At 28.8% G+C, this 15,593-nt stretch overlaps 1 protein-coding gene across 3 annotated transcripts in view; it reads right to left on the bottom strand.

The window, feature by feature from the left end:
• LOC149058916 (uncharacterized) overlaps positions 1-15,593 on the bottom strand; it is a 31,409-nt gene that overhangs the window by 12,227 nt on the left and 3,589 nt on the right. Inside the window, exons 1-4 of one of the 3 annotated variants that reach the window (XM_089219609.1) lie at positions 5,927-6,049; positions 1,708-1,932; positions 1,479-1,614; positions 157-290 (exon numbers count right to left, since the gene is read on the bottom strand). In XM_089219609.1, coding sequence (XP_089075735.1) covers positions 157-290; positions 1,479-1,590 — 246 coding nt within the window. In that variant the 5' untranslated portion in view covers positions 1,591-1,614; positions 1,708-1,932; positions 5,927-6,049. Of the gene's footprint in view, positions 1-156; positions 291-1,478; positions 1,615-1,707; positions 1,933-5,926; positions 6,050-15,593 lie in introns of those variants that run through there. The other 2 variants (XM_089219610.1, XM_089219608.1) reach the window with 2 other exon arrangements.

The following is a 15,593-nucleotide window of genomic DNA, read 5'->3' as shown; positions in this document are numbered from 1 at the left end:
CCATATAGATATTATAAGCAGGTAGGTACATAATAGTTATGTTAAATGAGAAAATCAGTTCTATTTAAATTAGATTTAATAATTAAATCAAATTATCTGGTTTGAATAACTAAATGTGAGTATAATTATTTTTATTGCCTAATTGTTTAGGCTTACCAGAGGAATGTCAAAGTGTTTTTGTATCAACTCTTGCACAGTAATAACATTGCCTGGTGCTTTGTTATTATTCGTATTCGATTCTGATGATATTGTCGTATCTCCTGTCACAATAGTAGTAGTTTTTTCTCCGTCTATAAAAAAATAAAAAAATAACTAAAAAATGTTTACTCATTATGACTCATTGTGTATCGAAATGCTACCTATAAAACTACAGAATCTTGTACTTTTTAAACATTTCCCGATAACTGAATTCTTTTTTTATTAGGTTTGAGTGTTTTTTTTATTTTTATTATTAGTGGACGTTATTCAACAATGAAATTGAGTCTTGTATCGAAAAAACGCTATGCTATATTATTTGACCATTTGTTATATCATGTAATTACAAGTTTCTGTGTACCTTTGTAGGATTTATACATTTTACGTTCTACTTATTATGTCAACTGCAAGTGTAATTAATATTTTCAGTTCCAGCAAACAGACTTCATTAAAATTAAGTATGAAAATTATGAAGAAATAAGTGAAGTCACACTTTCATTTTTATTTTAGATTTTAAGTATTAAATTATTTATAATCAATAATCTGAAACGTTCACATCATAATAATTTGTTATTATAAATTATAATTATAATTTATAAGCCTTAGCCATATAGATGATAGAGTATAGGTAATTTTATGTGTTTTAAAATACATCAAGTACTTACTCAAGTATTATAATACAGTTGATATTATAAATGAATGAATTCCAAAAAAGCAATTAAAAAGCAATTTTTTCTATAAGCGTACTTGGACATTATCGGCAGGTAATTTATAAATAATATAAGTTTTAATTATCCTTGTCGAAATGTAAAATTATGTTCCCTAAACTATTTGGGAAATACCGAGAGGGTGACATTTTTGTTCCCATCCCTGTCATCGAACGCATACATTAACCTCATTACATCATTACACATTATAGCTACTGTAATACATCTATTAAAAAAATAATCTAATATTCAACGAATACAAATATAAATATTACGATTTTATCAATAAATAAAAATCACTATTTAAATTCATATTGCTATAAGAAATAAATAAAAAAGTATTTTAAATTATTACATGTATTTATCAAATCAAGCATTAATGGTTAGTTTTAAATAATTTATTATATAAAATATAGATACTAAAAATACTTAATAACCTTTTCCCACATAATTTTTTACACCTAAAAAAAATATTATCAGCTTAGACTACACTCTACAGCAAATTTTGTATTCCTTGTGTGAGCTGTTATGGTTTGCTAATAAATTATAATTAAATATTCAAATAAAATTACTCACGTTTCACGTATTTTTTTATCCATGCAATAAAATTGTTGAGTGATTGGAATATAAATAAAATCACTGCAATTATCCATGTTAAGATGTTGTGTATTGTTGTATGTTCTATCATAATCTATTACATGTCAGCTAGAACCTGGAAAAAATTTATAATCAATAAAAAGTATGAATTTAACATATATTTTTTATTCGTTTTAAATGTACTAGGCACTAGGAGAATAATACAAACAATCGTGTTGGAAGCTCAAACTATTGCACTTCATACTTCGCTCCTCGAGCTTTCCATCTTGTGGCATGGCTTATACATAATATTGTCTGTGATAGGTATGGTTTACAGGTCGAAAGATAATATCTAATTGAGATTGCGCCTAGGCTAAATATCCTTTGTCCTTCATAACATGATATCCTGCACAACGTTTCAGCATCTTGTTGCATTTGCATATCCCTATTTTTTCTGTAAACCATTTTAACGATTCCCTTATTACACAGCTTAAAACCAGTTCGACAAGTGTTCATTAACGCTAACTGATAGTTAATCTAATTTTTAACCGACAGTCTGACACTCGATCAAGTGATTAGTCTCTATTAAGTGAATGTTAATGGTTGGATTTTTAAGATTTGGTTCGATAAGAAATATATTAGATTAACCTCTAGTTAGAGGTAACGGACACTTATAACAGGACATTGTAAGATCGGTCCTTAGTTTCCGTTGATAATCCTGTAGTACGTGTCACGAAAACGAGCTGGTGACTTTAAGGCAACGCGTGGTAATTTTTAGTGGATCTCAATATTTTTTTGGTCATAGCTGCATCGTACTAGCTAACTACTGCATAATTTTATTGTGTAGATTATATTGTTATTTTTTTCATATCATTAAAATCATTAAATACATCAATCACAGACTATGAGGAATAATCTTCATATGTTTCGATACCTCTAATCCCCATCCATAAACACTATAACTAGGGGTGAAGCACTCCTAGTAACAAACAACGTAACTAATGGCTATTATTGTATATTTAGATTTTTGATCCACAGATGCATACAATATTATACATATTATATATTAAATTATTTTATTATTGTATATATCTGTGGATTGAATATTGGGTTACGGACATGTTCTCAAAAGACATGTATAGATAACACCTAGTTGTACCTCACGCCGGTGTCGAAATATTTGAGGGTCATTGATACCAGTCCAGTATATCTTAGTATGACATAAATTCAATATGTTTTATATATAATTTTGAATTCCGTGGCAATTTTTAAATTTGGTGTAAAACTGTTTGTTTACCAACCACCGACCAGAAAAAATAGATTTATTCTGAGGCGTCACAGTTACAACCACATGTTTTTGTTACGCATAAATCTATTTCAGCGTGACAGTGTAGATAGTGTATATTGCATCGAGTGCATTGCAGGTCAAATAAATCCATAATGTGATGTATTTCTGAATTTACTGATAACTAAAATTTACTTCAATGCAGTAGTATGATCACATAATATGATAAATTAATTATTTTACATCATATTTACTGTAATTATTGCATCAAATAATATGATAATGGTCAGAAATTTTGCTTGAATGATAAATATCAGTGATGCGTAGTTAATAATCAATAATTTCTCATAAAAACTGTCTTTCTCTCTAAATAGTGATAATGATTTTGATTTGCTTATATTATTGAAAATTACATAGCTCGAATAAGAAGTGCACCATCTAATTCGGTTTTACATAACCTATTAATATGTGCCTGAATTACTTCCGCTGCATTGTTATTTATGTATTGGTGTTATACAATTTTAATATTTACGTAATTATTCTTTTAATAATCTAATTATAGTTTATAAATAAAAAATTTGTCCCAAAATTAGAATACTATCTAATTGGGTTTTGATATTTACATGTTTCGATTAATTAATCACTTTCGAAAAATTATTTCCCCCTTTCCAAATATTGAAATACATAAACATTTTTTTTTTTTAAGTATAAAGATTTAAGATTAAATGTAAACAAAATTATATATTCTTAACAATGAATAACGATGTTAGTTATTTTTTGGTAATTTAAAAGTATAATTTGTGGTACGTCATAAAACATTTAACGTAGGTATATTATTATATTTTATACACACAGTGATAATTTCAAATTCAATGTTTTTGGTAAAAATTAATTCAACCTTCTGCATTACTGTTAAGAGGAAGGCACACCCGCGTGTGTTTTCTTTGTTTCACACACGTACGACATAGACTAAACGTGCTTACGCAATCCGAGTAGGACTCACTCAATTATTATAGTTCTAGATTAAAAATACCTATTACAAAATTGAATTGTGATAATATTTGTATTTCCAAAGGCAAGACGGTGCGTTTTTTTTAAATATTTAAATTTTGAAAAGTTAAGGGTCATTAAAATATGCCGAAATTTCTAAACGAAATAATGAACGATATATTGGGATCATGGAAAAAATGCACCGTCTTGCCCCTTAAAAATATTATCACAATTCAATTTTGTAATAGGTATTTTTACTCTAGAACCAAAATTGAGCGAGTCCTACTCAGACTGCGTAAATGCGTTTAGTCTAGGTCATATACGCATATAAGATGTACAGAATACATGCAAGTATAGCGTTCTCTTAACTAAATTGCTTGAGTCTAGTGAATAAAATATTATGCTTTTACAAATAAGTTTAGAAAAATCATAGCGTCGCGACTCGATCATATTATTATACAGTATTGTGTGCACTGCCGACCATAGCAGTCAATCACCGATGGTTTTAACTCCTAACATTTAGAGGCTGCGCGGTTTCATCATACTTATTTGGAATAGAGTATAGTAATATAAATATACCTAATAATATATTTTGGAATTGTAGGCTAACAGATCGCCTGTGTTAAAAATAATTTTTCGAAACAATGATACAATTTCATTGGTTTAAAATTAGCATATCCATTACTTTTGATATCAGAGTGGTATTACTTGCTTAGCTTTAAAAAAACAAACTGTGTTTGCCTAGAATCGTACGTTTGGCTATGCGCAAAATGCCAAAATAACATTAATGATGTTATCTTGAGAATAACATACCTACTGAAATTGTAATAATTACGACAAAAATCACAGCTATTTAACAATTTTTTTGCCGCCATCTCCTACTCCGGAGCATGGCAGAAATCTACGGGTGCCCAATAGAAATTCTGCCAAAACTTACTCACGTGTAAGTGTGTAACCAACCTACCGTTCCATAAACCAACGGTACCACCCCCCTATTCCCAATGGCCTAAGTTTCCGTGTGATAATTTAAAAAAAAAACAATTTTTATATTAATTCTACTCATATGCTTATGTTTTAATCAAATATCATTATGCCAACATTTTTTTCCATACAATAGTTTATGTACGTATTTAGGAATAATAATAATTAATGATGATTTAAATTAAAATTATTAATTTATTACGTTAACATTAATTTTAATGAAAAAAAAAAAAAAACATTGAAAATGGATTGGCTTGGACCCATTGTTCGGTATTTATATTTTTAGTGTATTAAAGTATCGATTTTTTTGTTATTTTCGAAAAAATTAATCAATAACAATTGTGTTTAATATATTTAGCTCTCGTCTTGATTATTTGTATAAAGTTGAACTACATAATTAATTATCAAACTTCATCGTATTAATTATTATAATGAGGAAAAAAAAAGTTTTTAGTACTTATAACAGTTTGTTCAAGAGAATGGTACCTACGGATAGTAAAAAATATTGTGAACCTATGAGATAGGGAAACTTTTTATTTTCAACATGATAAGGTTTATTATTTTCTTCCATATTTCAATAACGTAGATATACAAAGAAAATCTTAAAATGTTTCTACGAATTAAGATTGTACAACATATAATGATAATAAAAATATATAGGGTTCATTTGTAATTCAACGAATCGTATTATTAATTAAATTATGCACCTGCGAAGGGTTTACTCAGAACCTTTAGTTAGTGCGTTCCAGAATACATCTCAATTCATGATTTTTTTACCGGTTAAAGATGCAATATTACACATTTATAATATGTAATCAGATAATTGTAGAAGAATATCGAACTAAATGTAAATACATTATACTGTTATCGTTCCTTACATAATCTTACTAGAAAGCTGTTAGCTATACAGCCGAGAGAAGATTTTTAATCAGTTATTAAATAAACGGAAAACATTTGGAAAAATTCATCACGGGGTTCATCAAAAGGAGCTTTATTTTCCTAATGCGGAATTTACAAATAAAACATAGATCGGGGGCAGGGCGATTCCGTATCACCGGGGATGAGATTTGGAAATGGGAAAATAATGAGAATTTTATGGTACCATTTGGAAAAACGTCACAACGTTAATGTGTTTTCTGTATGTTTAGTATAAAGCTTATTATTTGGTCGGCTATGCATAATATATACCAACCTTCGTCGTGAAAAATCTTGTTTTTATATATTTTCAGCTCGTAAAACGACCGTTTAATATATTATGATCGATCTAGGATGAGTGACTGGCCTCGATTGTCAATGAACTGTTGATGACATGAACTATTGATAAAGCAGCAATTAACACATACATAAAAATCACTTTCTATAATAAACAATATTTATGCTATTGCCTACAATGTATAAAGCAGTTACGCGTAACGATTTTAAGGTACAGAACTAGATAAAGTAAATAGAGAATAAATTATAATTTTATATTTGAATATTATTAATTAATACTATATTAATATTATCGAACATTTTTATAAGTTAATACTCATAATTTTTCACGGTCAACGGCAGTTTTACTTCACAGGAAGCATTTTGTTGAGAAAATTAAAGAAACATCTAACTATTTAAAGTACCTGCAGGTACAAACTACTATTGTTTAAAGTCAATAAAGGTAGAATGGGCTATAAGTGCTATAACATATATTTTGAACTCTTTGCTCAAAAATAAGGTTCGTTAAAGATTATAAAAATTATTTTACTTACATAAAATATTGCAAGACCAAAATAATAAAGGAGAAACGATTTTTAAAAGAATCGTTTATGATGAATTTAGTTGTAAAAATTAATTTTAACAAACAATAGTTATTGTAAAACCAAAGGTTTATAACATGTGATATTATATATATTTTTATTTTATAAAAAAAAGCAACCTATACAGTTTATGCATAATAAGACGTTTATGTGGTAAGAGTAATATCAAAGACGAATAATGCTGAATAAGAAGCGTCACCCTACGACAAAGCTTAGCTTGATTAGTTGTATTTTTTAATTTTTTAAACCAATTAATTTTTTTTTAAATTTTGTAAAAGAATTGGAATTTCGTATATCTAATTTGGTTATATTAAGTTGGTGATTGCAGATGGTGTGTTTTATACTATTTTAAAAAACTTCGTGTTTAGAATTATACAACATATTGTTTCAAGACTTCTATTTTATCATAATAAGTATTTTTTGTATCCAGTGGTTGTATAACAACGACAATATAGTAGGTAATTCCCTGTGGCCCACCCACAGGTATAACATTAAATATTAATAATTATTATTCAATGTCATTGCTATGATCCTATTACATAATAATAAGCGTGTCCAAAGTTTCCGGTCAAGCGCTTATGACGTATAGCTTGTATCGGATGTATTTTACAATTACGACGCGAACACATAAACGTCCATGCGATGTGGGTACAAAAGAATCGGTATTTTTCTTTTACTCCTTAAAGTTTATTATATTGTTATATTAAATGTGAAATTTACGGCACACGCGGTTAACAGTTATTACATTTATTCACAACCCCGCACACTGCGGGTTTTGCAGTTATTCGTATTATTGTTTTCTTCGTATAATTTATAGTTTTATACACGTATACACATTGTTCGGGACTATTGCGGTGTTGTTTGTATAGGTACCTACGAGCAAATATTTTACAAGCGTATCAACGTTGAAAACGAAGCACTAGCTCGCACACATACGTACTAAAACCATATAGTATAATATGCATGCATGCATGTGGGGGTGTAGTTGTGTGTGTGTGTGAGTGCGCGGGCGCACGCATTTATATGTTTGGTTTATTTATCGATCACGTTTTCTCGAAAATACCCATGTAGGTAAACATCATATTATTGTAAATATTATTATACAATATGTAGGTCGGTATCGTTGTACGATTATTGAACTTGGTTTAATCTTAATACATAGGTATTGTATGATATAGAGAATGTGAAGCAGAACACGAAGTTGTAATAAATAGTGAGTTTTTATTTTGTATTTCAATAAGGAATGTGAAATACACTATTCACTCATTAGATATGTAGTTAATATTTAAATCTCTTAACACCTAGTGTTATCTAAGTGTTTAATGGCTTACTGTTGGCCTGTAATCTACTATCTACAAAACTCAGAATACACAATACCATATAGTGCTATAGATGTATAAAGACATCAATTTTATTTTATTATTGGTAATTTACATCCCATTTTACATTATATACGAGTTTAAGAAAAATTATATAGGTGCCTAATGGTTTTATTATTTTTTTTTTTTAATCATATGTCATCACATTTTATAGCAGAAAATTTGCTTTGGTTTTTTATGATAATAATTTGAAAAAACTGACACAAAAACTGTGGAAAACAGAAATAATATTTAAATATCTATGCATCATTAGTTTTTGATAAAATCTATTTTTTGTTGCCATTTGTAAGAAATGACCGTTGAAATATGAATTGTTCATTGATTATCGTTGATATGAAACAATTTTTGAAATATTTTGGCTTTCAGCACTTTTACATATAGACATTTGAAATTGTTTATCTTTTTAGTTTTTTATCAATAATGTTGATATTAAAGTTTTATCAAAAAGCTTGGAAATATAATATTAGGTTTCTTAAAAATATTTTTTACACTACTTTATAGGTATATAAAGAAATTAATTGCTACAACATTTTTTTATAAGCATTAGAAGATCCAATTTTGAAATGGAATGGAATCAGCTATGCTATGTATAATAATATCTAATACGTGATTCTTCAATCTCTTGAGATAAAACTTCAGTTTAACTTAATAATCTTATTTATATTTTATAACTTTTTAGTTTAAATCTTTACCTTTGATTATAGCAATATTTTAAACTTTGTACTGAGTAGTATAGCATGCAATTATTTTATTGTTTGGAGATTTGTGTTTTCGTACTGTTTTAATCAGTAGAATAACACAATAAGACACTAATTATTACTAGGCTTGTCGAGTGCTATGTGGCAATTTTTACGAACCAAGAAAATTATTATATTATATGGCATCATCTGCCACTCAAATAATTATATTAATTTATTATTTTAAATTGTAATGTAATTAAAGCCGTGCTGTTTGTACAACAATGGAAAGTTATCGTTTCATTTCATCGACATCAGGGCTTATAGCAAACCTGAACCATATAAACAAGATAATTTCAAACTCGAGCCATGTTTATACAGTTATACCATATACCTACCATCATAATATTATTACTATATACCCGGTATTTATGCATATTACCGCCGAAAATACTCAATATATTTTCTCTATACGAAACCCGCGACGACGTTAGTATTTTGTTCCATTAAAAATGTTCAAATACATCAAACAACCCTTGCCGTGTGTTATTATATTATATATCTATATTATAAGTTTAAGGCAAGTTGAGTAATCCGTTCGTATAATAGTTCATTTAAAGTTTATGATACGATATTCTAGGATAGTTTTCCATACAGGGCTGCATGACTCAAACCATATATTGGTCATACCGTATATTATTATATTCGATAGCCCTAACAAATCCTTCCGCAAAGCACCATCGCTTATGGTACATTAATATTAATGCTTATATTTATCTTCCCCTCGAATCGTCCATGTGCGCTTATGTTAATGATGGGGATAGACGCAGGTCGGCGAACGTTCTATAATAGTTTTAATAATTATTATATAATACATTATTAATTGGATAACGCACACTGCACAAACACCCATAGTTACGGCGTTCCGTATATTCTGTAATTTGAAAAGTACCTAACATTTTACAATTTACGTACGACTGCGACGTGTCTATGTTATATATTATATTTTGCGTCCATTATTTTCGATCGAAGTTTATCGTATATTATTATTATGATACATAGATGATATATAAATCGCGTAGAGATTTGGAGACTGTATAGATTTTGTCCAGGCAAAATTATCTCTACCTACAACAATACAATAACGTCACCGACATAAAAAATCATCTAAGTACTATATTTACAAACAATTTTGAGGCGCAGACCCAGGGGCGTACTCAAGGGGGGGGGGTCGTGGGAATTGAACCCCCCCCCCCCATTACCTCTCTAACCGATACACTCTTGTGCGTTTTTGCGTATACATAATATAATTCACAGGAGCAATTTTCTAAAAAAAATTTTTAAGGGAAAAAATAAACAAATATATTTATTTTCAATTTTATATCAACATGCGTTATACAACGATTATAAGCATTATCTACAACAATTATTAACAACTGTATTATGATAACCAGATAACGACGAAGTTATAAATGAATTGGCTAAAAAACCAAGAAAACTTAATTTTGTTCTTTAAATAAACATTTTTCATTTTTGAAATTTATTTTCTGTAGAGTACATTACCATGTTTATATTTAATATTTTTAAAAAGAAGGTGACAAAGTCCCCGTGATAAAAAACAAAATGTTCAACCCCCCCCCCCCCCCCCCCCCCCATTGAAAATTCCTGAGTACGCCCCTGCGGCAGACCTCTATAATACTAAACTAGATAAGGTACTCCAGCCATTATTTGTAACCTGGTTTTCTGGTTGATATTAAATGGTATTGCATATGGTAAAAATTATTAATTATGAGTTATGTTGTATTGTATTTTATTTTAGATTCTGAGCGGACCGAGGAATGTATTGATTTTACCATCATGATGTATGTTTTTTTTATTATTATTTTTTTTTGTGTCTGTCATCACGACTTGGGGCAGTAAAAATGCTACGATTTTCGACTTTAGTACCTCATTTGATCAAACAGTGAGTCTGACTGGTACTTTGGGTGGGTAATAAGTAAAAAATTCTTAATACTTTTCTAAATAATCGAGAAAAACAAACTAAAAATTAAGGAAAAACGAGAAATTTTACGCACAATCAATTTTCGACATAATCGATTTTGGTTTATGATGTAACTTTAAAACAACTGACCATAGATAAATGAAATTTTCACTGAATGTTTATATAAGTATATTCTATCCACCATGAAATTTTCAAAACATTTCGATTTAAGTTGAACTATTTATAGAAATATTCAATTTTCGATCATTATTAGTTTTTTTAAAATTAATATAGATGAAAATTTATGTGTTGGGTAGAAAAGCTTAAAAATTTAATGCAAGGCTCTTAAAATATTGTTAAAATAGCAGTTGAAAAATAAAATAAATACACAGTCACAATTTTTTTTTACAAGCATACAAAGTTTGAATTTTGGCAACATACGTAAAAATCGCGAAAATTTGCAAATTATTTTAAGCTAGAAATTCTTAAAAATTTTTTTTTTAAATCTAGAGATTTCAAAATTTACAAGATTCTTTACAAGTTTTTTAAACTTTAATACAAAAAAAATGCCAGAAAACCAGAAATTCAAATTAAATATTTATGAGCGTTTGAAATTTAAATTTTCACAACATTGGATTTTCACTAGATTTATCATTTAGCGATTTTCTTATTTTGGTGTAACTCTAAAACAAATGACCGAAGATACTTGACATTTTCACTGAATGTTTATATAGGCATTTTATATATTTGATAAAATTTTCAAAATATTTTGAGCTGTTTACTGACATTTAAATTTTTTAACTTTTAAATTTTTTTCTTCTATAAACACCGATTAAAATTTATTTGTTGGGTAGAAAAGCTTGAAAATTGTTTCCGTGTATTGAGCCATCTGGTGTTGGTTCCTATTTTATTATTATTTACTATTATTATGTATATGAATGAAATATTTTTCCAACCGACAAAATGGCGATTATCCACAGCTGAACTTCATCAATAACAATGATGTAAATTATAAAGGAATTTTTTATCTAGTGTAGTATAAAACTTCTGTGTTTTGAGGTTTTGAAATTCGCTGACTCGAAAAAAAAAGTTTTGATTTGATAATATATCTCCTATATTATGTTCTATAGCCCATATCCACCACAGAATTAATAGAAAAATAACTTTTGTGTTATCTGTTAGGTACAAATCATCTGTGAAATACTTTCTATGCACAGATTATGATTTTTTATCATGACACCAACTGTAACTCAAAAAACTTCCTACGTACCTAATATAACCTAAAACGTGCCATTTAAATTATTATTCGATATATTTTCCACAAATATCAAATTTTTATTCTGTTTGTTTTCAAAATAAAATATGAATTATCTTTGAAATGTTATAATCCATTATAGTGTAGAATATTGACAATTTGTTTTAAAAATAGTTTTTTTATATGTGTCTTGAGGTTATTGTTCTCATGAGGTTTTTTTCCGTATTAACGACGATATGTCGGCAATAAATTAATATTATTTTGTTATTTTCCCGGGTATCTATACTATTTTTTGGTTGTATAATAATTCTAATTTTTACTTCCGCAGACTTATACTACAGGTACCTACGGTATAATAATGTATAACTGTTCTTGGCCCGTTCCGTTTTTCATTCCAATGAACTGTAATGCACCTATATATGCAGCCTCCGGATAATTGTTCACTGACCCGGGTGATAATGGTGAAAAGAAGATCAAATACTATATACTGAGCATGGGGGGGGGGCGAAATCTACTCCTCCAGTCTGCTGCTACCGATAATACCATTACCACTACTACGGTATACGTGATCTGCGAGCAAAGTGTTTGTTCCAATTAACGTATGCTCGACGGCGGAGAAGGATGCGGCGCACGAGTTTCCCGTGTAGAGTACGAAATGAAAAGAAAAAAAAAACAACGCAATTTTGCATTTCAATTTTTCTTTTCAGTTGCAGACTGCAGCCGCCGCCGAATGAACCCTTCTGTGAATGTTAACTCGCGTTGATTGACCCGCTCGGATGAGAAGCGCAGCGCGGCAAAAAGGAGATGGAAATTGTTTGTGTTTGCGTCTGTTGACGGTGGTGGTAAAAAATAAAAAATAAAAAATAAAAATTAAGAAATAAAATACAAGAAAAATCGTACTTTTTTGCAAAGCTGCAGTAGGTGGATGACATGTGAAGAACGCGTTTAACTTACGAGCATATCATCGTCATTATCATCATTATTTGTAGCTCACTAGAAGATTACCCCCCCCCCCCCCTATCGTACAACGTCTTTGTAACGAATCGAAAAAAAACTACGCCTATATATAATAGAATAATATACAAGGACTAAGGAGAGAACTATTGCGCATTACAATCGGTGCGTTTCGATCATAAAGTCATTACAGTAAAGCCGTGTATCGCGTTCTAAATTGCCGGAAGTACCTATTACCCATCTACACGTACCGTATACTTACTAATTTTTTATGTCTGGAAATTCGTTCTAAAAGTCCGAACACTAAACGCATTGTACACACGATTCAGACGTTGTGTTAAAATTTCAAAAGTTACAGTAAGCTTTGTAGTAGTTCCCCTTGAACTTAAGTTCTTTATTGTGTGTATACCAATATATATGCGTGTATACGCGAAATGCTTTGTCCATGGTTTTTTTTTCGCTTACAAAACGATTAAATACCAAAAGCCATGGGCACACAATAGAAAGATCTGTAACGCGACTATAAACGGTTGAAAAGCTAACTTAAAGTTATCGTAAACCGTTGTTTATAGTTTAATGTAATGGTCGATCGTATGAAACTTGATAGGTAGGGCTATATAAATTATTCGAAATATCTACGGAAAAATCGTGTACTTATTACTCGTGTTATCCTCGTATACGATTTTGGATTATTTTTTAGATAACTTGAATGTTGTCACTTAAACGGATAATATTTGGGAAGACTTACAACAATATGAATAAGCTAGAAATCAAAAAAATTTAATATTTTTATGTTCGCAGAGAATAAAAATATAAAAAATACAAATACATTTTTTTCAAGAAATTATAAATATATGGACATAAATGTGTTCGAATAAACCTTTGTCTGTATTATTAAATTACTTTGAGGGCAAGTGAACATTTATTCTTGAGTGAATATACAACGAATATGCCAAGTTACTGCTCTATTTAAGGATTATTAATAGGTTAAATAATTAATTGTGAAAAATTCAATATTTTCTCAAACGTAATGACATTATGTACTCAAACTTACAGCATTTTCAATTTTAGTTTTTTTCATTCAATTATTATAATTCCTTCCCGTGTTAAGGGAAAAAATCGCGAATTGATCATTACACCGAAATAAAAACAAATTACAATATTACAGACTATACAGTCTTATTAAAGTTATTATAAACGTTCAGAATTATAGTAAAATAAAATCCTAAATAATCTGATAACTTTATGACATAAAAAAAATTATATTTTTTTAATACATCGTATTTGAGATGTTTTATGTTTAATGTCCTTAAGAGATAAAAATATTCTGTAACAATTCTTAAAAACAACTACACAATTTAAACATAATATCATTGTGTATATAGTATTATAGTAGGTAGGTATATCCACAGTATATTTACTACAAGCTAAGATAATAAATTCTTATAACAATTATAACTTTTTATGCGAACTAAGCTGAATATATATTTTTATAAGATATTTAGACCTTTTTATAATTCATTAATACTAAACATTTTTTCGGATTGTTTGAGATCCTATATTCTCTGAATTTTTTGAAATAAAGTAATAGTATAAAATAATTATAATTTGAGTTGAATGGTAGTGTTTTATATTTCCTACTAAAAATTTGTCACAATTAAATACATTTTGTGATCATCTCCAAAGGACATTTATTTCACAGTTTTTGTTTTTAACTAAAATTATGCTACACATTTCTTAGTAATTGGTAGGTATACTTAGGTATAAATGTACAGCTCAAAATATACTAAAATAGTGTATTCCTATACCTTTATTTCCAAGCTGATTATCTAAAGTATTGTCATAATCAAATACGTGTAAACAAATTTCGTAAAAAGATTGATTTTACTTAAATAATGTGAAATTTATGATGATAATAATAATAATAATAATAATATATTATATTGGATAATGATTCCAAATAATTTCAGATAAATTATATATGACGACTCTATGGTAATCGATATTAGGTTTTACCGCACGGCACAGATACTACAATACAGATATACTATAATGTAACAATATATAATTGATTACTTTTTTTTTTTTGAAACTATTTTGTTTTTTATTCTTTTATCAGATTATCATTATGAACTTTAATTCATCGTAGGCCTGCACGTGGATAATGAAAAAACCATTTTACGGAGAAAACATAGGTATATACCATATATGTATCACACGAGCTTAGCAACCAAACGATTCGTTTGAACTATACCCAAACGAAGGTGTAAGAATTATTAATATGTACATATATTCCGGTACCGTGATAAACCCGTATGTGAAAGTCACAGAGGTCTGGGGAAGTTGACTTGAACTTTTAATGAAATATTCAAGTAGCCTACTTAGATATTCGCTTTACGAAATCCTTTGCGCCAAATGGATCATTGTAATAAACGTTTTCATTGAATGCGGTAAGTTTCAGTTTCATTATACGTCACGAGAAGTTTTATGAGTTCTGCAAAATCACCCGCCTTGGGGGACGTCATCTCAAATCATCTGTTTCGGTATAATATTAGGCTATTTGACATCGCTGTTGGTGTGTACCTGTAGTCAGATGGGATACAACGTCGTTATTAACCGTATATCATAAATATACACATTCCCGATTTTGCATACTTGATTGGATAATATATAATTTATTATTATGCGTACATATGTTATATTATTATTTTTTTTTTTTGGCCGATAAAATGGGGCTAGTTAATCTTAAATATAGTATAGGTATAAAAAATGATGTAAAATCCCAAGGGTCCGTTTTTGAAGAAGAAAAAAAAGTAATGA

Source organism: Diuraphis noxia, unplaced genomic scaffold (assembly GCF_037042655.1).
Source record: "Diuraphis noxia isolate RWA-SAM2 unplaced genomic scaffold, SU_Dnox_SAM2 contig0002, whole genome shotgun sequence".
In the NCBI taxonomy this organism is placed as follows: Eukaryota; Metazoa; Arthropoda; class Insecta; order Hemiptera; family Aphididae; genus Diuraphis; species Diuraphis noxia.
Note: the sequence above shows the minus strand (reverse complement) of the source record. Positions and strands in the feature narration are given on the sequence as shown.